Raw genomic sequence first — 21,941 nt, forward strand, 5'->3', positions numbered from 1 at the left:
CTGCTGGGAAGCAGCCTCTTGTGTTTCTGGGGATCGCTTGTGTGTACTGCCCATCTCCTGGGGCTGGAGTACTGGGACTCCACAGGTCATCATTCCCACCTTCTTGAGCTTTACATAAGTTCTGGAAACTTGAACTCTGGACTTCACACTTCTGTGACATGTGTTTTACAAACTCTGAGCCATGGAGCCACCTCCCAGCTTGCTTGCTTTTCTGTCTTTCTCTTCCTCTTCCTCTTCCTCCTCCCCTTCCTTCTCCTCCTTCAAAAATTACTTTTGAGAGAGCATTTCAGCCCATGTCCCTGACTGGCCTATATGTCACTACGCAGACCAAGCTGGCATCAAACTCACAGAGATCCACCTGCTTCTGTCTCCCAATTGGTGTGGGATTCAAGTCATGTGCCACCATGGCCATCTGGGTAGCTCCACTTTTATTTCTGAGGGAGGGGAATCTTCGTACTGTTGACTGTAATAGCCATGCCTTTACTACCTGAACTATAGACTGTGAACACTGACCATCAACCCCCAATCCCCAGGCACATCACCCAGACACCCCACTCTGTTGTTCCTGGCCTCAATCAACTCTCTTGCTGCAGCCTCCAGGGTACCTGGGGCTACAGGCATTCATTGTGGTGCCTAGTGCATAACTTTTACCATCCACAGCTGCAGTGGGACTGTTACAGTGCTCTTTTGGGGTGTCCATAATGGGTCTGCCATTGAGGTCTAGGGAAGTACAGGGCCCTCTCAGCCTCCAAGAAGTGGGTCCAACAGGGTCACCCATTATGATTCTAAGGTGTGAAAAGGCATTCCTCACAAAAAGAGGGTCGGATGCTGGGTGATCAAGTAGAACAACAAAGATCCCTCCCCCAAACTTGAATTTTACATTTTATTTTAAATCATACCCAAGGACTGTCATGTGATATGAGGTACTCCACTGTCTTAAGTGAGTGCTGCCCAGTAGAGACGGTGGCAGACATTTGGTGTCTATATGGGAAGAGCACAGAGTTCCCCTGTTCAATCTGGCATCTTGACATGTGACATGAGACTGGCCAAGAACTTCTGTGCCAGGGATTCTGGACAAGCCCCATGGAGGCAGGAGCCCAGCTTCGTACTACTGTCTCTGCAGAAATCGCAGGCTCACCTTCCTGCTGGGAACCAGGACGATGCGAGACACAGACTTCACTTCTCCCATCCCGGGAGCCAGGACCACTTCATACTTCTGTATCAGCTGGCAGAGAGAGAGAGAGCAGAGCCATCGGACTCGATCTCCAATTCCTGTTCCCTATGTAGGCTTCTACCCTGGACCTCCCTGCCTCTCCTCTCCCCGAGCCCTCCATTTTACCTGACCCACACAGCCCTCCATACATTCCCTGCTCACCCTCAACAGCAACAGCTGCATCTCCAGTTCCGCAATCCTGCGGCCCAGGCAGGACCGAACCCCATAGCCGAAGGGCACAGAGCCGAATGGGTGTTGGATCCCGGAATTATCAGCCTCTCTCTTCCTCAGCCATCGGCGAGGCTGGAAGCTGTCGGGCTCAGGAAAGACACTGGGATCCCGGGACACCACGTAGTGGCATAACACAAACTGTGTCTACAGAGGGAGAATGGCAGTGTGACCCTCAGCCAAGGCTGCAGGCGCTTCTGGGCACACGGGTACTCTAGCTCCACTCACATTCTTGGGGAAGAGGAAGCCATTAATTTCAGTTTCCTTTTCTGTGATGATCCGGGAGTTTGCGGGAACCACGGGGTAGAGGCTGCAGGGAAAAGAAAGTCTATGCTCTGCTTCCAGACTGGGAGAAGACAAGTCCTGCTCATCCTTGACTTTCTGGTGCTTAATCTTTCTTCTCGTAGCACACTTGTCCCTAACCTCCACCCTCGAGCAGTCCCCATTTTCCACTCCTGTCCGATTTTAACCCCCATACAGACTCTATGCATATGGGATCATATCCTACCGCAGGGTCTCCTTAATCACAGCTTTCAGCAGAGGCATACGGGCAAAGTCATTGTACTGGGGCATCGTCCCAAAGGGTACCACTCCAGTCACTTCCTTGTGCAAGGCCTCCTGGATCTCTGGGTCCTTTGAAAGGTGGTACAGCGCCCATGTCAGTGTGTTGGATGTCTAGGAAATAGAATGGGAGATGAAGATGAAGTGAGGCGGGAATTTCTTGAGAAGAGGCTGGCTATGTGGTGGGATGGTCTGTGAGTGGCTGTGGATACAACATACAAGAAAGCTGGCTTGCCACTGGGATGACAGGGTAAAGAGATGAGGGTTCCAGGGGAGCTCTGTAGTAAACATGAACCCACAGGTGGAGTAAGGGTCAATATGGAGGAAGATTGCATTTCAACCACAGAGGGGACAATAAAAAGGAGCATGTCACAGAAATGCTGGAAGCGGGTCTCCTGGGTACAGTAGGAGTTTGTGGACAAGTTTTCAATTCTCTACCTAAACAGCAGCAAGGGAATTGGAATCCTGTGGGAGGGATCTCCCACTGTCAGAGAGAGAGAAAGAGAGAGAGGGAAAGAGAGAGAGAGACAGAGAGACAAAGGGGCAGAGTTGAATAGAGCCCCAGGGGCTCAGAAGTTGATAGAACCCTCCTTAACAAAAGGGCCCTATTTGCCTCAACTGGGCAAATAATTACAGCGATACAGAAGCCAGGTCAGGATCAAGGGGTAGAGAGGAAGAGGAAGGTCTTGGGAACAGTATAGTATAAAATCAGGCAGTTCCTAGTCTCCTCATCAGCCTTTCCTTTCCTTTGTTTGTTTGTCTACATCGCAAATGCTGCTCCCCTGTCTGTCTCTTTCTGATGTACCGTGTCCACCCCAGCCAAGAGCAGCTCAGGAAAGGTGCCAACAGTCTCCTGAGGACTGAGCAATTCATTGGTCAGCAGGAAGTGCAGGTAGCCAGATACCCGGACTCCATCTGGCCCAGCCGCCTGTAGCTGGGCTTCTAGCTCCTGGATTTTTTGATCAATCAGCTTCTTCCCTGCATGGAAAACAGAGGAGAGTGTGTTTAAATCACCGAGTAGGTACTGTGAAGGAAGTCACGGGGAGAGGCCAGTTTCCTTTCCTGGCCTCAGGTTAGGACACCTCACCGAAGGAGAAAATGGTATCCCAGTTATTCAGGTATCGATTCCAAAAGGGCAGCAGAGGACGAGTCCACTTGGGAAGGAAAGTGACATAGACTGAGTTCCGGAACATGAGCCCAACAGAGCTGATGAAGGTGGCAGTGTCCTCAGGGATGGAGGGCTTCAGGCAGCCAACCCTTTTCTCAAACAGGATATAGCAGATGGCTGTGAAGTAGAGAGGCTGTCAGAGCAGGCAGAGCCAGAGAACTGAGAATCCAGGGTCCTCTTTAAGCCCCCCTCTGACTCCCACCCCCGGCTCTCCCAACAAGGCTACCTTCCAAGGCAAGGTGGTAGAGAAGATGAGACATGTCTGGCACCTGATCCCCTGATGCACTCTCTGCCCGCACCTGGTCCAGCCGGGTAATAAAGTCACTGACCACCTCGTTTAAGGCATCTGTGTAGAGTGCAGCCTCAGCAGGCTTCACCAGCCGCTGTCTCAAGACCTGACGCAGATGGTACCACTGCTGTCCTTGTCTGGGGGAACGCCAAGAATGGCAGGAGTAAGCACAGGATTAAAGTAAATGGCAATTCCCATCCACGCACAAGGTCTCTAGACAGTGGAGGGAATCTCAGACTCCTGAAATTTAGAATTAGGCAATCACCAAGTGTAATTGATGACCTAAGAATGATAAACCTGCCGAGTGTGGCTGCACACACTTGTGAATCCCAGCATTTGGAAGATGGAGGCAGGAGAATCGGGAGTTTGAGAGAACCCTTTACTACAAAGTGTTTTTGATTGCTGCCTAGACTTCGTGAGACCTTGTCTGTGGTGACAGGATTCAAAAAGGAATTAGGGCAAGTGGTTGTGATGCACGCCTTAATCCCAGCACTTAGAAGGCAGAGGCAGGCAGATCTCTGAGTTCAAGGTTAGCCTGGTCTACAGAGTGAGTTCTAGGACAGCCAGAGATACGCAGAGAAACTTTGTCTGGGGCAGGGGGATTAAAAAAGAAAAAGAAAAAAAGGAAGCAAGAATTAACCACGAGACCTCAGCACTGTGTGAATGGGTAAAGTGCCCTTCTAGAATCAGACCACCTAGAATCAAATCATGGGTCTAGCTGAGGCTGGTGGGGTATACCTGTATTCCCTATGTTGGCTGAGCCACCATAAGTTGGAGACCAACCTGGGCTATAGAAGAAGATCCTGTCTTAAAATGAAAACAAACTAACAAAAAATTACAGATTTACAGATAACTGGCCAAGTGACCCTCAAAAAGGTGACTTAACACCCACAAGCTTGTGTTCTCAAAAAAAGGTGGCTTAACACCCATGAGCTTGGTTGGGTTTTGCCTCTGTACGTGAAGAGTGATCCAAAGCCTATATAACTGGATTGTTCAGGTGTCCAGATGAGTGCTGGGCACATGGTGGTTAGTAATATGGACTGTAAGTATCTTTGAATTATGTCACTCTGGAGTCTTCTGACTGTGAAATGCTAAGGGCTGCTGCACCCAGACTTTTTATGAGAAGGTTGAAGAAAAAATAGGAACAAGTTGAGGTTCCTCTGTTGGACCAAGGGATTCCTTCTCTTCTTGGTTCAATGGGCCAAGGAGACAGGAGACTCACAATTCAGGACAATTTAGTGATAGAGACCCTGCTCCAAAACTTAAAAAAGTCAGAAGAGGGGCTGGGAATGTAGTTCAGTGTTTGAGTGGTTGAATGCCTAGCAGGTATGGGGGCCTCAGGTTTTGTCCCTACTACCACAAACCAATCTGAAAAGGCCTTGTAGTTATTTTAGTCCAAACACCCTACATTATAGATCTGATACACACAAAAAAATGAGAAAAAAAGGAAATCATTTACTTGTCAAAAATGACACAGTGTTGGTAGAAGAAGAGACAGTGGCTTATCCCTGGGTTTCACCCCACCTCAACGTTTTCTAGACAAGTAACAGGTTCAGGGAGGTCCCGCTCCACCCTGCATTTGAGTGGCTGTCTGTGCCTCCTCTCTTTCCACTGGGTCCTTTGGGCCATGCTCCCTCCCATCCCTTTAAGCCCCAGCTCACGTGGTGAAGATCCCATAGTTGAAGCCCTTGTGGTCTCGATGCTCCTTCCACTGTTCCATGTGGTCTCTTATGGGGTACTTGCCCTCCTGTCTCATCACTTGCTCCAAGAGCGGGGCACTGGCCAGATTCACATTGGTCCGAGTCCCAAAGGAGGTTGTCCACATTGGACCATACTTGATCTTGTTCAGTGCCTGTTAATCAAAGTGGAATAACTGGGATCCAATTGAGATGACATTGCTGGAAAGAAAGATGGGGTGGGAGAGGGTCTGACGGCCACCCCAGAACCAGTGGGCAGTACAAAAGGTACGTGGTGGCCAGCAGTTCTGTAGACAGAGACAGAACAAATGGCCTTACAAAGACCGAGTCTACTGAGACCAATGTTACCGTAAGGGGTGGGAGGATCTGAGGCCTGGGAAGAAATATGAATATATGGGAAACGGGTTGTAGTCTGTTGCAGATTAGATGCAGATAGTTGTTTTAAGGAATCTGAGCCCTTTAGTAAGCCTGAAGTAAGCATTTAAGTTTACTGTAGCAAAAATGTATAATGACATATTATGAAAAAGCCATAATAAAACCCATCACGCTGTATATCAACTTAGACAATAATTAAAATAAAATAAAATAAAATAAATGGGCCAGTGAGACGGTTCAATGAGTAAGGTGCTTGCCGTCAAGCCATGACTTGAATCCACATGGTAGGAGAGAACCAATTCCTGAGAATTGTCCTCTGACCTACAGACACACACACACACACACACACAAATAAATAAATAAATAAATAAATAAATAAATAAATAAATGTAGTATTTTTCTTTTTAGATAGAAAAAGGTTAAAGATAAGAAAATAAATCTACTGCATTTTGTAGCCTCATTGAGTTGCAGACAACTTGTCAGGAGCAGCCTTGCTTATACACTGAAGGCCAAAATCAGCCGTAGGCCCAAGTCAGCCATACATGCTTGCTAACACAACGTCTTGGTCTCTGTGGAAAAACACTGACCCTCGAATAGATAGCTATAGACCTTGTAGACAAGTAGCCTTAGTGGAAATTTACCAGCCTGGATAAAAACAAATAGTCATAGACCTTGTGGATAGGTAGCTGTGGTGAAAGGTGCCAGCTTAGATAAGGACAAATGAATCATAGAGTCATAGTAACCTGTCCCCTGCTTCTTCACCCAGCCAACACTCTGTTCTGGAAGACATCTGTACTCCCCCTGAGAACACCTACGCTCCTGCGTCATCTCCTCCTTTCACCTGCCTCTATGTATATATAACCCCTGTGTGAAAAACTTAAAATCGGCAGTTTGATCAGACTATAGACAAGCCGCCCGTTCTTTGCACCCCCTGTCCTCCAGTTCTCTCTTCCAGGTCTTCTGATCCCAGTTCAATGCCCTGTGGGACTGGGGCAACAAATATATAATTACCAAGAGAAAGAAAGAAAAAAATTAGGAATTCTAAGGGGGAAGGGGAGGAATTCTAAGACTTGAGACTGGAAATGCAAGGTCAAATACAAACTAGCCTGTGTTCTGTTTGTTTGTTTGTTTTTAAAAACAACAACAAAGTAATGTGTGTGTTATGAAATTCCTAAGTCTTTTCTAAGGAGCAGGGAGGGGATAGCTCAAAGGCCAGAAAGTACCTAGAAAGAGCACAGCACCCTGCTTGGACCCTGCACAGACATATCTGAGACTGGGTGTGGGGCCTGAGACAGAGTTGCTCTGTGTAATAGGGCCCTGTCTATCCCAAAACTCACTCTATAGACTAGGCTGGCTTTGAACTCACAGAGCTCTACCTCCCAAGTGCTGGGATTAAGGAATGCACCAGCCAGCACACCTGGCTGTATCTTAGACTTTCTAAGGTATTTGCTAACTGATGGTTTTAGCTAGCATCTGGTGAGAAATTAGCATTGCTAAAGGCGAGAGCATTCTGTAGTATAAAGCCTGCTTACATTGAGCATAAGACGGAAGAATGAATAAGGAAGATTCCTGATATCAGTTTTGGGCCTACTTATCTATCTGTGTGAACATGCATCTGCACACACATGGGAGCACACATACACATGAAGGAAAGAAGTGGGGAGAGAGGATAAATAAATACTCACTTTCATTGAGAAATACTAAATGGATACTTAGACACAAGAGGTTGCCCAGGGCAGAGAGGAAAGGAAGGGAATGTATTAGTAACTTTGCTGCTGCTGTGACAAAACCCAAAACTTATATAAGCAAGAGTTTATATAAGTAAGACTTCCAGAGGGACGAGTTCATCATGGCTGGGGGTGGGGGTGGGGTGGGGGTGGGGGTAGGGGTGGAGTGGGGGTGGGGCATGGTGGCAGGAGCAGGAAGCTGAGACCTCTCATCTTGCACCACAAGCTGAGGCACAGCGTGTGAACTTTGAACTGCAGCAGGGTAAGGCCTTGGGGGCTCAAAGCACACTCTCAACGACAACGTAAGGCCCCCAGCAAAGCCCTACTACCTAAAACTCCCCAACAGCACTACAAACTGGGGACCAAGTGGTGAGATGTCCAAGATTATGGGGGAACATCTCTCATTCAGATCAACACAGAGTAAGACTGTTTAACGTGTAGCATAATGTGCTTTTTAAGTTTTGAACTATGGACATGTCTAATTTTTTTTTTTTAATTCAGGAGAAAACAGGAAACAATATTTTCTGAAGTGCAAGTCACTAACCATCGCTCGGATAGTTCTAGAAGGCAGGGAAACCTGTCGAGCCCCTACATTCATGCAAGTGCTCCTAAAATTTTAAGTAAGCCCTTGTGGTATTCATTTGCCTGTGGATGAGTTTGTTTTGTTTTGTTTTTACTTTTCCTAAAGTTTCCAGTAAAGGGCTGGAGAGAGCTCAGTGGTTAAGAGCACTGGCTGCTCTTCCAGAGGTCCTGAGTTCAATTCCCAGCAACCACATGGTGGCTCACAACCATCTGTAATGGGATCCGATGCAGTCTTCTAGTGTGCGTCTGAAGAAAGCTGTAGTGTACTCATATAAATAAAAAATAATAAATCTTTAAAGTTTCCAGTAAAAAAAAAAAAAAAAAAAAGAATTAAAGGTCTTGAGATACAGCTAAGCAAGTGGGGGAGCTCTTGCCTAGCACACTTGAGACCTGTAATCCTAGCACTTGGGAAGTAGAGTCAGGAAGATTACAGTTTCAAGACCAGCCTGGGCCACATAACAAAAAGAAAGAACAAAAAATGTTCATGTTACATTTGTATTACAGTGTGAATGGTGGTGACCTTCTGCACTGGCAAATACCACTTTGTAGATAAATTTACTTCCTTCTTTATACTGTGATTTGTTTTCCAAATTTTATACCACAGTCTTGGAATCAAGGGAAAATCATTTTTAAAATACGTAGTAAGGAGGCTGAAAAGATGGCTCAGTAGTTAGAGCCATCTCCTCAGAGGACCCAGGTTTGATTCTTAGCACCTACGCGGCTGCTTACGATTGTCTGCTTTTGGGGAAGCTGACCCGATCTTCTGGCCTCCACGGGCACCAGGCACACACATGGTGCCTCACATGCATGTAGGCAAGACACTCATACATATAAAATAATGAACATCTTGAAGGAAAAAAAAAAAAAAACTAGATAAAAAGCCACTGAGCTGGGCACAAGTACCTTTCCCTGCAACCCAGAGCTTCCAAGGTTCCCTGGCTATCCGTGAAGGAGTTTCTGGAAAATTTCTCCCTTTTCCTCTTAGACTTCTCTCGGTCAGTTTACTTGGTAGCACTTAACAAGGACCTCCTTATGTAAGGACTTATTTTAGAAAGACATCGGGACACTTGCTGAGAGATGTGTGCTGCTGCCCTGTGTGCTGAACATTAGGAGGTAACCTGAGCCAGCCAGCCAGTTCCAGGGATCCGACAGGGTGTTGCCTGGGTTGCCTCAGAGCCGCTTTGCTGAGTTAACATGTCATTGAGATGGATGAGTGGGCTCGTCCTCACCTGGTGGGACTCCAAAGATGGAGGGAGCAGAATTCATCAGCGTTTACCTGTGGAGCTCCCAGCCCATCCTGAGCCCAGGCAGACACTAACAAACACGGCAGAAAAGACAAAGTCCATACCCCAGTGTGTAGACAGACAGATGAGAAGTGGGCTACATGTGCCCCCAGTTTACTTCCTCGTTATTTTGTAGATGTATTTGTGTTGTTGTTTTACTTTAAACTGTCTCCTGAGAGGTTTCATCCAGCAGCAGATGGAAACAGATGCAGAGAACCACAGCCAAACATCAGGCGGAGCTCAGGAGTCTTGTGCAAGAGTCCAGGATGGGATCGAGGGAGCCGGAGGGATCAAGGACACCACAAGAAGAGTCAACTAACCTGGGCCCATGGGAGCTCACAGAGACTGACCCACCAACCAAAGAGCATGCGTGGACTGGACCTAGGCCTCCTATGCATTTGTAACACATGTGCAGCTTGGTCTTCGTGTGGGTCCCCTAACAACTGGAGCTGGGCTGTCTCTGACTCTGTTGCCTGCCATTGGATCTCCTTCCTAGACTGCCTGGTGGGAGAGGATGTGCTTAGTCCTGCTGGGACTAGATGACCCTGGGTGGGACGGTACCTAAGGGAGCCTTCCCCTTCTCTTCAGGGGGAGGGATTAGTTTTTTTTTTTTGTTTTTGTTTTTGTTTTTCTTTTATTGGATATTTTCTTTATTTACATTTCAAACGTTATCCCCTCTCCAGGTCTCCCCTCTGGAAACCCCCTATCCCATCCCCCTTCCCCCTGCCTCTATGAGGGTGCTCCACCACCCATCTACCCACTCCCACCTTCCATCCCTGTCATTCCCCTACACTGGGGCATAGAACCCCCTCAGGCCCAAGGGCTGCTCCTCCTACTGTTGTCCAACAAGGCCGTCCTCTGCCACATATGAGACTGGAGCCATGGGTCCCACCATGTGTACTCTGGTTGGTGGTCCAGTTCCCAAGAACTCCTGGGGGGGGGGGGGTCTGGCCGGTTGACACTGTTGCTGGTGGAGGGGAGGGATTTGTAAGAGTAGGACTGGGAGGAGATTAGGGAGGGGGCTGTGATCAGGCGTTAATAAAAAATAAATTATTGGAAAAAATAAAAATTCACACCAGCAAAATTATTATTTATAAATATAAACAAACAAGTAAATAAGTGAATACATGACTGTCTCTGACTTCTACATGTGTACCATGTCCCCCCCACACATACACACACACCCCAAAATCAAAATTACAATGATATATCATGATATGCCTATTAGAATAGCTTGGAAACTTCAAGCAAAGAAAACCCAAACAGGAAATAAGTGTTGATGAAGGAGAAACTGGAACACTCATATGCCGCCAGTGGAGTGTACAAATAAGGTACTCGCTATGGAAAAGTTTGAGACAGAAGAACATGTGATCCAGCAATTCCAGTCCTATGTACACAAGAAAGAAAAAAAATGTGTCTACACAGAGTTGTCCACAACATTTACAGAGACAGAACAGCAAATGGTGCGCTAGCCCAGACAACCACCACGAGATGAACAGATAACCAAGCTACATGTGTACGTACAGTGGGGTGTTGTTCAGTCATGAGACAGATACTGATGCAAGCCATAACTTGAGCAAATCTTAAAAGCATATAAGAGGACAGACAGAACAAAAGGTCACATGTTGTGTGACTCATCCTCTCCCCACCCCTTTAGAATTGCTTCACCCAAATATTGAGTCAACATAAAAATGGTGATCAGGGATGCCTGTAATTCCAGCATTCCAGAGGCCAAGGCAGGAGGATTGCAAATTTGAGACCAGCCCAGAGTCCAGAAAATAAGTCTTTTCATGAACTTGCAAATTTATATTGCTGTATTACTCTGTCTCAACACTAAAAGCAAAAGGTCTTAAGTATATGTGTGTTGTCATGTGTTACTTTCATGTACATATTAAACATTGTGTCTATATGCATAATAAATTCTTTAATGAATTCTTTTCAGATTAGTTTATAGAGGAAAGAGCATGTAAACTAAAACTACTGATTTAAACCAAACGCCTTGTGCTCACATTGAAGAATAGATTTTCAATAAACAAGTTGGTGTAAATTGGTTGGTGCACTAAAAATGAAAGTGCCTTCACATGCTTCGTGCCTGGTGTCCCAGCAGGAAGGTTATGTTTATCTCTGCTAGGACTTATGTGTCGGAGCTTGACCCAAAGTCATAAAACCATAACTCCAGCCTGGAACAAAATGATCTCTTCTGTAACTCTGTGATAAACAAGACTAATACTCTTGGCTTAATGAAAACACATCTCCCAAGCTGTCAGCATGCAATGCATGGTAGGAGACACACAACTTTCTCCTGTTGGTTATTTTAGATCACAGAAGTCTATGTGTGACCTAAGAATAAATATGCAAATGAGAGCTTAACACTCTGTTCATAGAATCCTGTGTAGCAAGTTAGCTTTAGGGATAGTCTTCAGCAAGGAGACATCTCACATCCTCAGTTGTCATAAAGAATCTTGATGTAACAGCTTCAATCAATTACGTAAACACTTACAAGTCAGCTTCTCATACACATTAAGGCCTCAAAGCTACATTAAAGTTGGTAACAGGTAGTAAACATCAGAGTAATTTCTAAGTTAAAAAGCTGAAAAAAGTCATAGAAATTCAGGTATTTTGAGCTTAAATTTTATAGAAAAGATCATGTGTTTGGATCCATGCTTTTCCAGGATTTGGTAACATACAGAAAACTCAGGTGTTGGTATCATCCTGGGTTTTCACCAAAAAGTAAAGGACTAAAGACTCCACCATTCTAATTACTGTATATAATTTTTTTACATGAAAAATTGAGGAAAAGAGTAAATCTGTCTAAAATTTGAGAAGACAGGGGTACTGATGAGTGAGGCCAGGGCTTCATGTACACAGACTGCATGAGTGCACAGTCCCTGGGTGGGTGACATTCACAGCCCAGACACTTTTTACTTAAGACACCCTCCAGGCTGAACATGATGGCACACACCTTTATTCCCAGCACTTAAGGCAGAGGCTAGTGAATCTCTGGGAGTTTGAAGCCAGCCTCAGCACTACATAGCAAGTTTCAAGTTAGCCAGGGCTACATAGTGAGACCCTGTCTCAAAAATATAATAAGAAAGAAAGAAAGAAAGGAAGGAAGGAAGGAAGAAAGAAAAAGAGATACTCTTTTAGCCAAGAAAGGGGAGGAGAGAAGATGGGAAGGGGAGAGGAGTGACAGGAAGGGGTGAGGAGGGAAAGAATTGAGATGGGGAGGGGAGGGGAAGGGAGGAGACGGGTAAAGAAGAAAGAGGAAAAGACTATTGGTTTTTCAAATTCCATATAGAAAAAAAAAAAAAAAAAAAAAAAAAAACCCTGCTTGCTTGTTCTGGGAGGCTGCCACATAGCCTAGGCTACACAGGGTCTGGTAGGCTAGGTAGAGCTGCCTCCTCCTCCTCCTCTTCCTCCTCCTCCAACCCACAACTAGAAATAGGTTTTTCTAGTAAATAACACAATCGTGGAGTTCACAGTGTGATCAAATATTCTGCAACAAGCAGGTGCAAAGCCAGGCAGTGGTGGCTTGCACCTTTAACCCCAGCACTCAAGAGGCAGAGGCAGGCGGATTTCTTAGTTCAAAGCCAGCCTGATCTACAGAATAAGTTCTAAGACAGCCAGGGCTACACAGAAAAACCCTGTCTCAAAAAATAAAAAAATAAAAACAAACAAACAAAAGGAAGAGGAGGAAAGGAAGAAAGCAGGTAAAGAATAAAAAATCTTGAAAAGAGCTTTTTAGACTGGAGAGTATCTTGTAACACACACTGAATTTATAGTTGCCTGGGGTTTGGGTGTTTTGGAGGGTGGGGGATGGGGACACAAGGATCTTGGGGAATAGCATCTTGGACTTATTTTTTTACACTAAATAACAAATTATCTAAACCTTAAAATATCTCTTTGTGTTTTTTAATTATTTATTTTTTACTGTTTTATTTATTTATTATTTTACTGTTTTATTCCTTTTTTTATACTTAGTAACTATCTAAACCTAAAAGTATCTCTTTGTGTTTTTACTGAATCTGTCAGGCCTTGGTTGACTGATATGTATGAATTTAACACACACACACACACACACACACACCTACCTGTCCTTGTCAGTTAAAGAGGATTGTTTGAGTAATTAACTCCAGAGACGCACAGTAGCCAGGCTATATATTCAGAGTGGAAAGCTGAAGGCAGGTCTTGGAGGTTGTTAGCTAAATTACAAGTATAGTGCCTAGAAGGCAGAAATCTGATTCCCAGTGAAGAAGTAAATACTACTGAATACAATCCTGTTTCTCTCAGGGGTGGTGACTACATGAGTCAATAGTCTACTAAAAAAATTAAGTGTTAAATGACTGAGTGGCATAGTATGTGATTATCCCAGTGAAGTTGTTCCTGGACTCAGGGTGCAGCTCAGGGGTAGAGTGTGGACTTAGCATGTATGGGGCTCTGGGGCCTCTTGCCCAGGACTACTCAGAGGATGGGTGGGGGTGGGGGATGGAAGGGAAGGACAGAGAGAAGAAAAGTTCTTTCAAGTCAAAAAAAACAAAAAACAAACAAACAAACAAACAAAAACAAAAAACAAAAAAACAAACCAAACCCAAAAACCCCAAACCGGACAATTGCATTTTGACCTCTTCTAGTTAGGGTTCTGTTTGGTTTGGTGATGGGTTCAGCAATGCATGACAACATTCAAACGAGCCAATAGCCCCCACAACCAAAGTAAACTCACAAAGGCCAAGTGCTATTTTGCCAAGTCAACTAGCCAGGCCTCAAGAGCTGACAGTTGGATAAACAAGAGTGACCTAACCTCAGGCACAAGTTGCTCCTTTGCCTAATCTGGTTGGCAAATGCCAGAAAGATGGCTCATTCTGGATCCCAGGCAGGGGAGTGCTGTCAGAGTGCCACCAGAAGGTAACACCAACCCCTCACACAAGCAGAATCTACATCTCCAAGTAACCAGAGGTGCTAAATAATTCACAGCATTCCAGCTTCCCCTTGCTCTGAACCTGGGCTTGGATGAGCTCCTGCCACACCAAACCAAGCCAGTGGCACTGTGATCCATGGCATCTGTTGGAAAGTGAATGAAATAACATGCAAACCAAAGCACCACTATAATTCTAACGGTCAGAGGCTGAGGCACAAATTGCTTGAGCTCAGGAGTCCAGCAGCAGACTGAGCAACGTGAGATCCAGTCTCAAAAAAGAGAGCTGGAGGCGGGAGTAGTGGTGCATGTTGGTAATCTCAGTACTTCAGCCATAAGCAAGCGGGAGGATTTTGAGTTCAAAGCCAGCCTTGGTTACATAGAGAGTCTAAGCCCAGGCCAACTGGGATCCGAATACCTCATGTGGAAAACAAAACAGAAAATAAAAAGGGTCACGTGATCACTACAACTGTTACATAGAAATCCACTGTATGATTGTATGATTTATTATCCAGTGGGTGGGCATTTCACGTTTCCATTATATTTATTTCTTTATCATGACTAATTTTCAGGGCTCCCCAGCCCCGCAGCCTGATAGAAGGCTCAGCAGAACAGCATGCATGGCTCTGTTGACAAACACCTGGATCAAGGACAAGGAGTGGATCACTCACAGATGCTGGACCCTGAGACAGGCAGATCCCAGTGCTCAGAACTTGGGAGACAGAAGTAGACAGACACAGGCCCAGCCCTTCATTTTACAACAGGTTTTTCAGCCATATTAACAATGATGAAAAACCCAATCCACAAAATGACTAACGTGCAGAGGCAACTGGGGGCCACAAGAGAGGACCTCGAGCCAGGGAGTTTAAAAGAAGAGATATTAACTAGGTGATGTCTTATCGTGCTCAGGGTCAATATTTTTGGAAGGTGAAAATTTAATAGAGGGGCTATTTAATAGAACGTTTAATCGAAAATTTAATGAAATGCTAGCTTAGCAGTTAAGAGCACTGGCTGCTCTTCCAGAGGAACTGGGTTCAATGTTCAACTCCCAGTTCCCCAGTATGCCAACAATCTGTAATTCCAGTATCAGGGGATCAAGTGCCAATTTCTGGCCCTGCTAGACAATGTAGGCACATGATAAACTGACGTACAGTCAGGGGAACAGTCATACACATAAAATAAACATAAAACCTCAAAAGGTTTTTTTTTTTTTTTTTTTTTTTTGGCTTTTTTTGTTTGTTTGTTTGTTTGTTTGTTTGTTTTTTTTTTTTTTTTTTTTTTTTTTTTTGGTTTTTCGAGACAGGGTTTCTCTGTGTAGCTCTGGCTGTCCTGGAACTCACTCAGTAGATCAGGCTGGCCTCGAACTTAGAAATCCGCCTGCCTCTGCCTCCCAAGTGCTGGGATTAAAGGCGTGCGCCACCACTGCCCGGCTCAAAAGGTTTTAACTTAATAGAAACTTACATGTAAATTTGGGGCTAGAGATATATTTCAGTGATTAAGAGTACTTACTACTACACTTTAGGAAGACTGGAGTTCAGCACCCACATTGTAGCATACATAAACTCACAGACAGATAAACAGACACACACACTCATAAAATAAATAAATATTTTAAAGAGAATAATATGCAAATTTAACATATGTTCACATTGTATTTTCCTCCCAGGATGCTTGGTATTATTTTTAATAAAAAGAAAAATGTAGACCTAGGGCTATAGCTCAGAACTACAAAAGACAAAGATGCTTCCAATTTTATTTTGTGTGTATGTCATATATGTGTGTGTGTATGTGTGTGTTCATTCACAGCGGCCAGAGGAAGACATAGGGCACCTTGCTCTCTCACGCTCTAGCTTTTTTCAATGAGACACATTTTCTTATTGAACCTTGAGTTTCCCAGTTCAGCTAGGCACTAGGCTGGCTGGCCACTGAGCCCCAGGTCAGGCCAGTTCTGGAGTAATAGATTAATAGATTAAAGGGCTCGTGCTTCTCTCTCTCTCTCTCTCTCTCTCTCTCTCTCTCTCTCTCTTTCTTTTTTTCTTTTTTCCTCTTTTTCACACAAGTGTTTGGGATTAGAACTCAGATCTTATGCTTGTACAGAAAGCACTCTTACCCACTGAGCCACCTTCCCAGCCCCAGGTGGTTTTTATGTATTTCTTTTTTGCAGTGCTGTTGCTGGAACCCAGGGCTTTGAGCATGCCGACATCTTCAGCTTCTCAGGTGGGTGCTACACAGCACTCCACTGTTTGCTCTATCCCTCCAGGGTCCCTCGTTTTCTGATGCCCTGCATGTAACTGGCATTGTGCTTGGCTGGCTGCCCCTAATACTTATTTGGCTTCCCCTTTGTGTGGTAACCACTTTGTTTGGGTTAGGAGGGACCCCCAAGCCTGGCTTTAGCGGTGAGGCTGCAGGGGACAAGGCAACTTCTGCCTGGCCTGTATGATAGGCTCAGGGAGGGGCAACTAACTTACACCAAGGCTTTCGACCAACTTCTGCAATACAGCAGAGCCAAGACACCAGAAGGAAAACAAATGATGAGTACTATGGCCCCATAAATCTTGCTGTGGACAGGTTTTATTCCCCCAAAGGTTAATGAGCTGGAAGCCTGGGCCTCAATTTTTCATGGTGTTAAAAAGTTACAGTAGGGGCTGGGTTGATGGCTACGGCTAAAGCACCTTGTGTATAAGTGTAAACACTGAGCAGGTTTGGAGGCCCACATATAATGCCAACCTTGATGGTGGAGATGGGGGAGCCTAGAACAAGCTGGCGAGAGACACTGGTCTCAGAAGCTTTGCTTTAGCACAAACTGGATACAGACAGAAACTTCTACTGGGGTGGAGTAGTGTTTGTAAAGGCTACGCCGACAAGGTGAAAGGTCAAAGGAGAAGAGTAGGAGCACCTTGTTCTAAAGCAGCAAAGAATTTAGCCGAATTCCATTCATGCCCAAGGTTTATGGAAGGCTGTATTTAAGGGTGATAGCTTAGGACATTCGAAAGAAACTTCTAAGCAATATACAGAAGTAGCCATTTGGGTGCATTTTAAACTATATGCAGTAAGACTTGGGATCAATGTGATGACCTACAGGTAAAACTTATCATTAAGAGAACAGAGCCGTTGAGTATAATGGTATACATCATCCTACCATACAAGAGGCAGAGGCAGTAGCAGCAAGCCTGGTCTACCTAGTGAGACTCTGTCTCATCTCACACATACATTAAAGAAGAGGAGTGTAAAAGGGACTGGGGTGTCTCTTCAGCTGTACAGTGCTTGCCTGGCCTGCAGAAGGTCCAGGTTCCATTCCTCAGCACTTCTTAAAGGATATGTACTTACAGGGACAGTGAAACTGTGGAAATGGAAGTTAAAATGTAAGGAGCAAACAGAAATATAGCAAGGGGCAGCTGAAGTGCCACATTGAGACTAGCACTGAAGAACAGAGGCACTATGCTGGGTGGTGGTGGCACGCTCCTTTAGTCCCAGCACTTGAGAGGCAGAGACGCAGAGGCAGAGGCAGAGGCAGAGGCAGAGGCAGAGGCAGAGGCAGAGGCAGAGGCAGAGGCAGAGGCAGAGGCAGAGGCAGAGGCAGAGGCAGAGGCAGAGGCAGAGGCAGAGGCAGAGGCAGAGGCAGAGGCAGAGGCAGAGGCAGAGGCAGAGGCAGAGGCAGAGGCAGAGGCAGAGGCAGAGGCAGAGGCAGAGGCAGAGGCAGAGGCAGAGGCAGATGGATCTCTGTAAATTCAAGGCTAGTTTGATTAACAGATCTAGTTCTAGGACATCCAAGGCTACACAAAGAAACCTGGCAAACACCATGCAGGAGGAGCTGCAGTAGGCAAGTGAACTCCCTGGAGATTGTTTAGCTGCAACAGGTGCACTCTAGTGAGGTACAGCCCCAGGAACTTTGTCCCAGGATTGCATCTCGCCTTTGATGTGCTTTCTCATGTTTTTCATTGCTGTACTCATTGATTTGGCTTGTTGTGAGTGAATACCAGATCCTTATGACCTGTGTTGGATCCCTGGCACTCACATGATAGCAAAAAGCCATCAATTTGTTCTCTAAACATGTGTCATGTCATGCTCATGCATATATGTACACATGTGCACACACACACACACACACACTAAATGTAAAAAAAAATGTAGACTAGTTAGATAGGCAAGAATTTGCCAGAGGGGCAGAACCACCACAAAGTCTTCATTTAAAGGCCTAAGGGATCCACAACTGAGACCCCTGAAAGGTAGGGTAACATCTACTGGAGAAGCACAGCAGACAAGGGGATTTGGGAGGCCATCTCCAACCCAGTGTGAACAGGATACAGGACTTGGGGCTTTAGGACATGTCCACACTGATGGGCTTCAGTTTTACATGGCTGTGTGACCTCTCTCTTCTGGCCCACTTCCCCCATTGTGTGATGGATACAGGTAAGTTTTTCATTTTTAAAGCTAACAGAAGAAAGGAGTTGTCTTTAGTGTTAGATCACTCTAGACTTTTGACTTGATGCTCAAACAGGACTTTGGGGACTACTGGCACAATTGAATGCATTTCTCCTTGTGAGAAGAACATGAAATTGGAGTGCTGGGTGGAATGCCATGGCTTGGACATGATCTGTCTTCCTCAAAGGTGTATATATTGAAAGCTTGATCCACAATGGGACAGTATCGAAAGGCTCTGGGACCTCTAAGAAGTGGGGCCTAAAAGAGTTTGGGTTTGGGTTATAATCATCCTGGGCTCCCAACGGTAGATTAAGTCCCACAAAAACAAGCTGTTATAAAAAGGCAAGCCTGGCTGGGCTTCCTGGTACATGCCTTTCATCCAGCATTCGGGAGGCAGAAGTAGGTGGATCTCTTAGTTCAAGGCCAGCCAGCAAGGTCTACAGAGTGAGTTCCAGGACAGTCAGCCTGGGTACACAGAGAAACCTTGTCTCAAAAAAAAAAAAAAAACAACAACAAAAAAAAAACAACTGCTCTTGCCATGTGACTTCTGTCTTGCTTATCACAGCTCATGCGGTGTGATGCCACCCACCACGATGCATTCAGTAGCAAGACCTTCATCAGGAGCTGGCTAAATGGAAGCCACCTATTTGGATTTTCAATTTCCAAAATCGTGAACAAAATGAGACTTTTCTTCAAAACGTAGTCTCTCTTCAGTACTGTGTTATAGTTAAACCAAACAGCCTAAGATCTGGGAGCAAATCCCAACCAAAGGAGACTCAACTATAGGTGGTCTTCAGCTTAGCATTCAAGACCGTCTAAACGACAAGGCAAGGCCAGCGACACAGAGCAAGTTACAGAAACATACGGTCTTCCTCAAAAATGCTGTTGCTGTGTTTTATGGAGGTGCCACACTCTGCTAATTCACACCAGCCCCAAGCACAGGAAGTAAAGATTAATGAGTTCCTGATGGGCAGCTCAGATTCAGACAATCAGACACTGCTGCCATCTGTACCCGTTTAAAAGGCAACTCACAGGGCTGGAGGGATGGGGCAGCAGGTAAGTTTTCTTGCTGCTCTCCACAGGACTTGAGTCTGGTTCCTGGTACCCGTGAACTACCTGTAACTCCAGCTCTAACAGATCTTCTTCTGGTCTCTTCATACAGACAGACACGAACACGCAAACACATACACAGAAATAAAATAAATCTTTTTTTTTTTTAAATCTATCTCTGAGACATGATGGTACATATACATAATCCCAGCCCTCAGGAGGCTGAGGCAGGAGGAAAGAGGTAAAGCCAACCTAAGCTGTATAGGAAAACACTGTTTTAGCAGAACAAACACAAACAGACAAATATTCACAGTTTTGCTTCCCCAGTCTCCTTACAAAGCCATCTAGAATTACATCTTGAGCAAATCCTCCTGAGAAAGCTTCAGTCCCTAGCCCCTAGGCATTAGGCATTCCCCAGGCCTCTCAATTTCTAGAAACTGAAATCAAACTAGAGAACCCTTCAGCTCCATTGTTTCTTGGCCTAGAGATTATCAGGTCTGCAGGGAATGGTTTATACTCTCTCTCCCTCTGTCTCTCTGTCTCTGTCTCTCTGTCTCTGTCTCTGTCTCTCTGTCTCTGTCTCTGTCTCTCTGTCTCTGTCTCTCTGTCTCTGTCTCTCTGTCTCTCTCGCTCTGTCTCTCTGTCTCTCTCTCGCTCGCTTGCTCTCTCGCTGTCTCGCTCTCGTTCTCTTCTTACTATGTAGCACTGGCTGGCCTGGAATTTACAGAGATTCTAATGCCCCTCACGCCTGATTTCAGGGATTAAAGGTGTGTGTTGTGCCACCATGCCAGCTTCCTGCTTGCTTGCTTGCTGGGGATTTGTATTATTTTTAATTATGCATATGTATGTCGGCAGGTATGTGCTCATGAGTGCATAGCGTGGTCCTGGTCCTGGAAGGGCAGAGACATCAGATTCCCCCTAGATGGTTGTAAACTGACTGACAAGGGTGCTGACTGACTCAGGTCCTGGGGAATGATTTATTATTATTATTATTATTATTATTATTATTATTACTATTAAAAAGAATCTCTCAGTACCTTCTGAGCCTGACAGGGACAGCAGCAGGGGCAGCTCTCCTGGCTGCTGGTTTTGTCCATAGAGACTTCATTTTCTCTTTCTCTGCCCGGCATCCTCACTCACCCTCCTCTCAGCCTGGCAGGGTTGAGGTGCAATTACATAAAAGTTCCTTTTCCTGCTCCCTAACAGGTTTTCTTTCATTTCCTGAGAAGCAGTCTCCCCCCCCCACCCCCCCCCACCCCCCACCCCCGTGGACAAATATGTCTTGCAGATTGCAAAGAAGCTTCCAAAGTTAACTCCTTTGGAGGAAGCAGAAGGGGAGTGGCATCTCTGAAGTAGCAGGGCTCCCCAACATCCGGCAGTTAATACACTAGCATGAGTCTTTCTCTCCCAACACAACCTCTTCCTCTCCCAACTTGTGCCCACCGCATTGCTGGTGGTCTCTTGACCGATGACACCCATCGCCTGTTTTAGCCCAAAGGATTCTCTCTGCACCCTGCACACCCTTCCGGTTTTATGGCTCGAGCTCAGACAGTGGCGAGCTAAGTTCTATTTACTATTTATCCCTCTTCTCTCCCATATCCAGCTTCTTTCTCTGTCCCAGTGGCCAACCCCAGGTGGCAATGCTGCTGTTACCTGGAGCTCATGCAAGTGCAGCACATAGCCTCGTAGAAATAGCTGGGATAAAAAGCGTAGCGTTCCGGTCCCCGGAAGCTCCGCTAGACTCCGCAGGCGCGGCCGGTCTTGACCTGTTCCTGGACCCTCTGTACTCTCCTGTGCCCGGAGGGCTGCAGGGATCGCGGCCTTGGCTCTGGCACCTTGTGGGCAGACACCACGGCCCACCACACGCGCGTCCAGGAGCGCCCATCTCAGCCTGGTGCGGCTCAACGCAGCCATAGATCGTGCCTGAGAAGCCAAGAGCTTAGATCCAGAGATTCGTCGGCCCATCCAGGCAAGGAGGCAGAACTTGGGCTTTGTGACCTGGCGACTTTAAAGGCAGAGGTGATCCCGGGGCGGGCCGATAGCCAGATCCTTTCATAACCCCTTCCAATCAGGATCTGTCGAACACACAAATGCCGCCTTCTTCAGTTGCAAGACCCCTACACTAAGAAGGCTGGCAGAGGTGGACAAGGTGGCCTAGGGAAAAGCCCGGAGCTCTCTGGAGTTAGCAGCCTCCTCCTCTACGGATTCTTAAGAACTTCGCTGGCTCTCAGTTGTGAGGGGGAACACAGCAGTCAACTTCCAAGTCCTCAGGCCCCACCCAGCTAAGCTCGCCTTTGCTTGCTCCGCAGAGCGCCATCTCTGTTGTCCCTCACTTTCCAGATGGCCCGGGAACGCGCTGCTGTCCCTGGAGGCTGAGGCTGATTGTGGACCTGGGACAGCCAAAGCAGTGCAGCAGCCGAAGTCATGTGAGGCC

The 21,941-nt window shown here is 46.0% G+C and overlaps 1 protein-coding gene and 1 long non-coding RNA gene across 3 annotated transcripts; both read right to left on the bottom strand.

Moving 5' to 3' along the window:
- Positions 1–869: 869 nt before the first annotated feature.
- Cyp27a1 (cytochrome P450 family 27 subfamily A member 1) lies at positions 870–21,837 on the bottom strand. Of its 2 annotated transcripts, none has more exons than XM_034498111.2 (9): positions 21,161–21,837; positions 5,121–5,311; positions 3,397–3,596; positions 3,090–3,287; positions 2,808–2,980; positions 1,950–2,116; positions 1,670–1,751; positions 1,376–1,588; positions 870–1,225 (listed from the first exon to the last, which is right to left on the bottom strand). In XM_034498111.2, exons 1-9 carry the CDS (start codon positions 21,470–21,472, stop codon positions 1,109–1,111), a joined length of 1,653 nt encoding a protein of 550 aa, XP_034354002.1. In that variant the 5' UTR covers positions 21,473–21,837; the 3' UTR covers positions 870–1,108. The 2 variants fall into 2 exon arrangements, with proteins under 2 accessions (XP_034354002.1, XP_076787772.1); XM_076931657.1 differs by lacking the exon at positions 21,161–21,837 and adding an exon at positions 20,545–20,652.
- On the bottom strand, positions 9,667–20,536 carry LOC143441794 (uncharacterized). The gene is made up of 2 exons (XR_013109481.1): positions 19,490–20,536; positions 9,667–10,510 (listed from the first exon to the last, which is right to left on the bottom strand). It is a non-coding gene; the product is annotated as an uncharacterized LOC143441794 (long non-coding RNA).
- Positions 21,838–21,941: the final 104 nt, after the last annotated feature.

The sequence above is a fragment of the Arvicanthis niloticus genome, chromosome 3, assembly GCF_011762505.2.
Source record: "Arvicanthis niloticus isolate mArvNil1 chromosome 3, mArvNil1.pat.X, whole genome shotgun sequence".
NCBI lineage: Eukaryota > Metazoa > Chordata > Mammalia > Rodentia > Muridae > Arvicanthis > Arvicanthis niloticus.

Coding starts and splice junctions, on each gene's coding strand:
- Cyp27a1 (XM_034498111.2), bottom strand. CDS start 21,472: ATGGGCCGACGAATCTCTGGATCTAAGCTCTTGGCTTCTCAGGCACGA. Junction 3,288..3,396: donor CTACCACCTTGCCTTGGAAG/GTAGCCTTGTTG, acceptor TCTACTTCACAG/CCATCTGCTATATCCTGTTT. Junction 2,117..2,807: donor TCTTGGCTGGGGTGGACACG/GTACATCAGAAA, acceptor TCTATTTCCTAG/ACATCCAACACACTGACATG.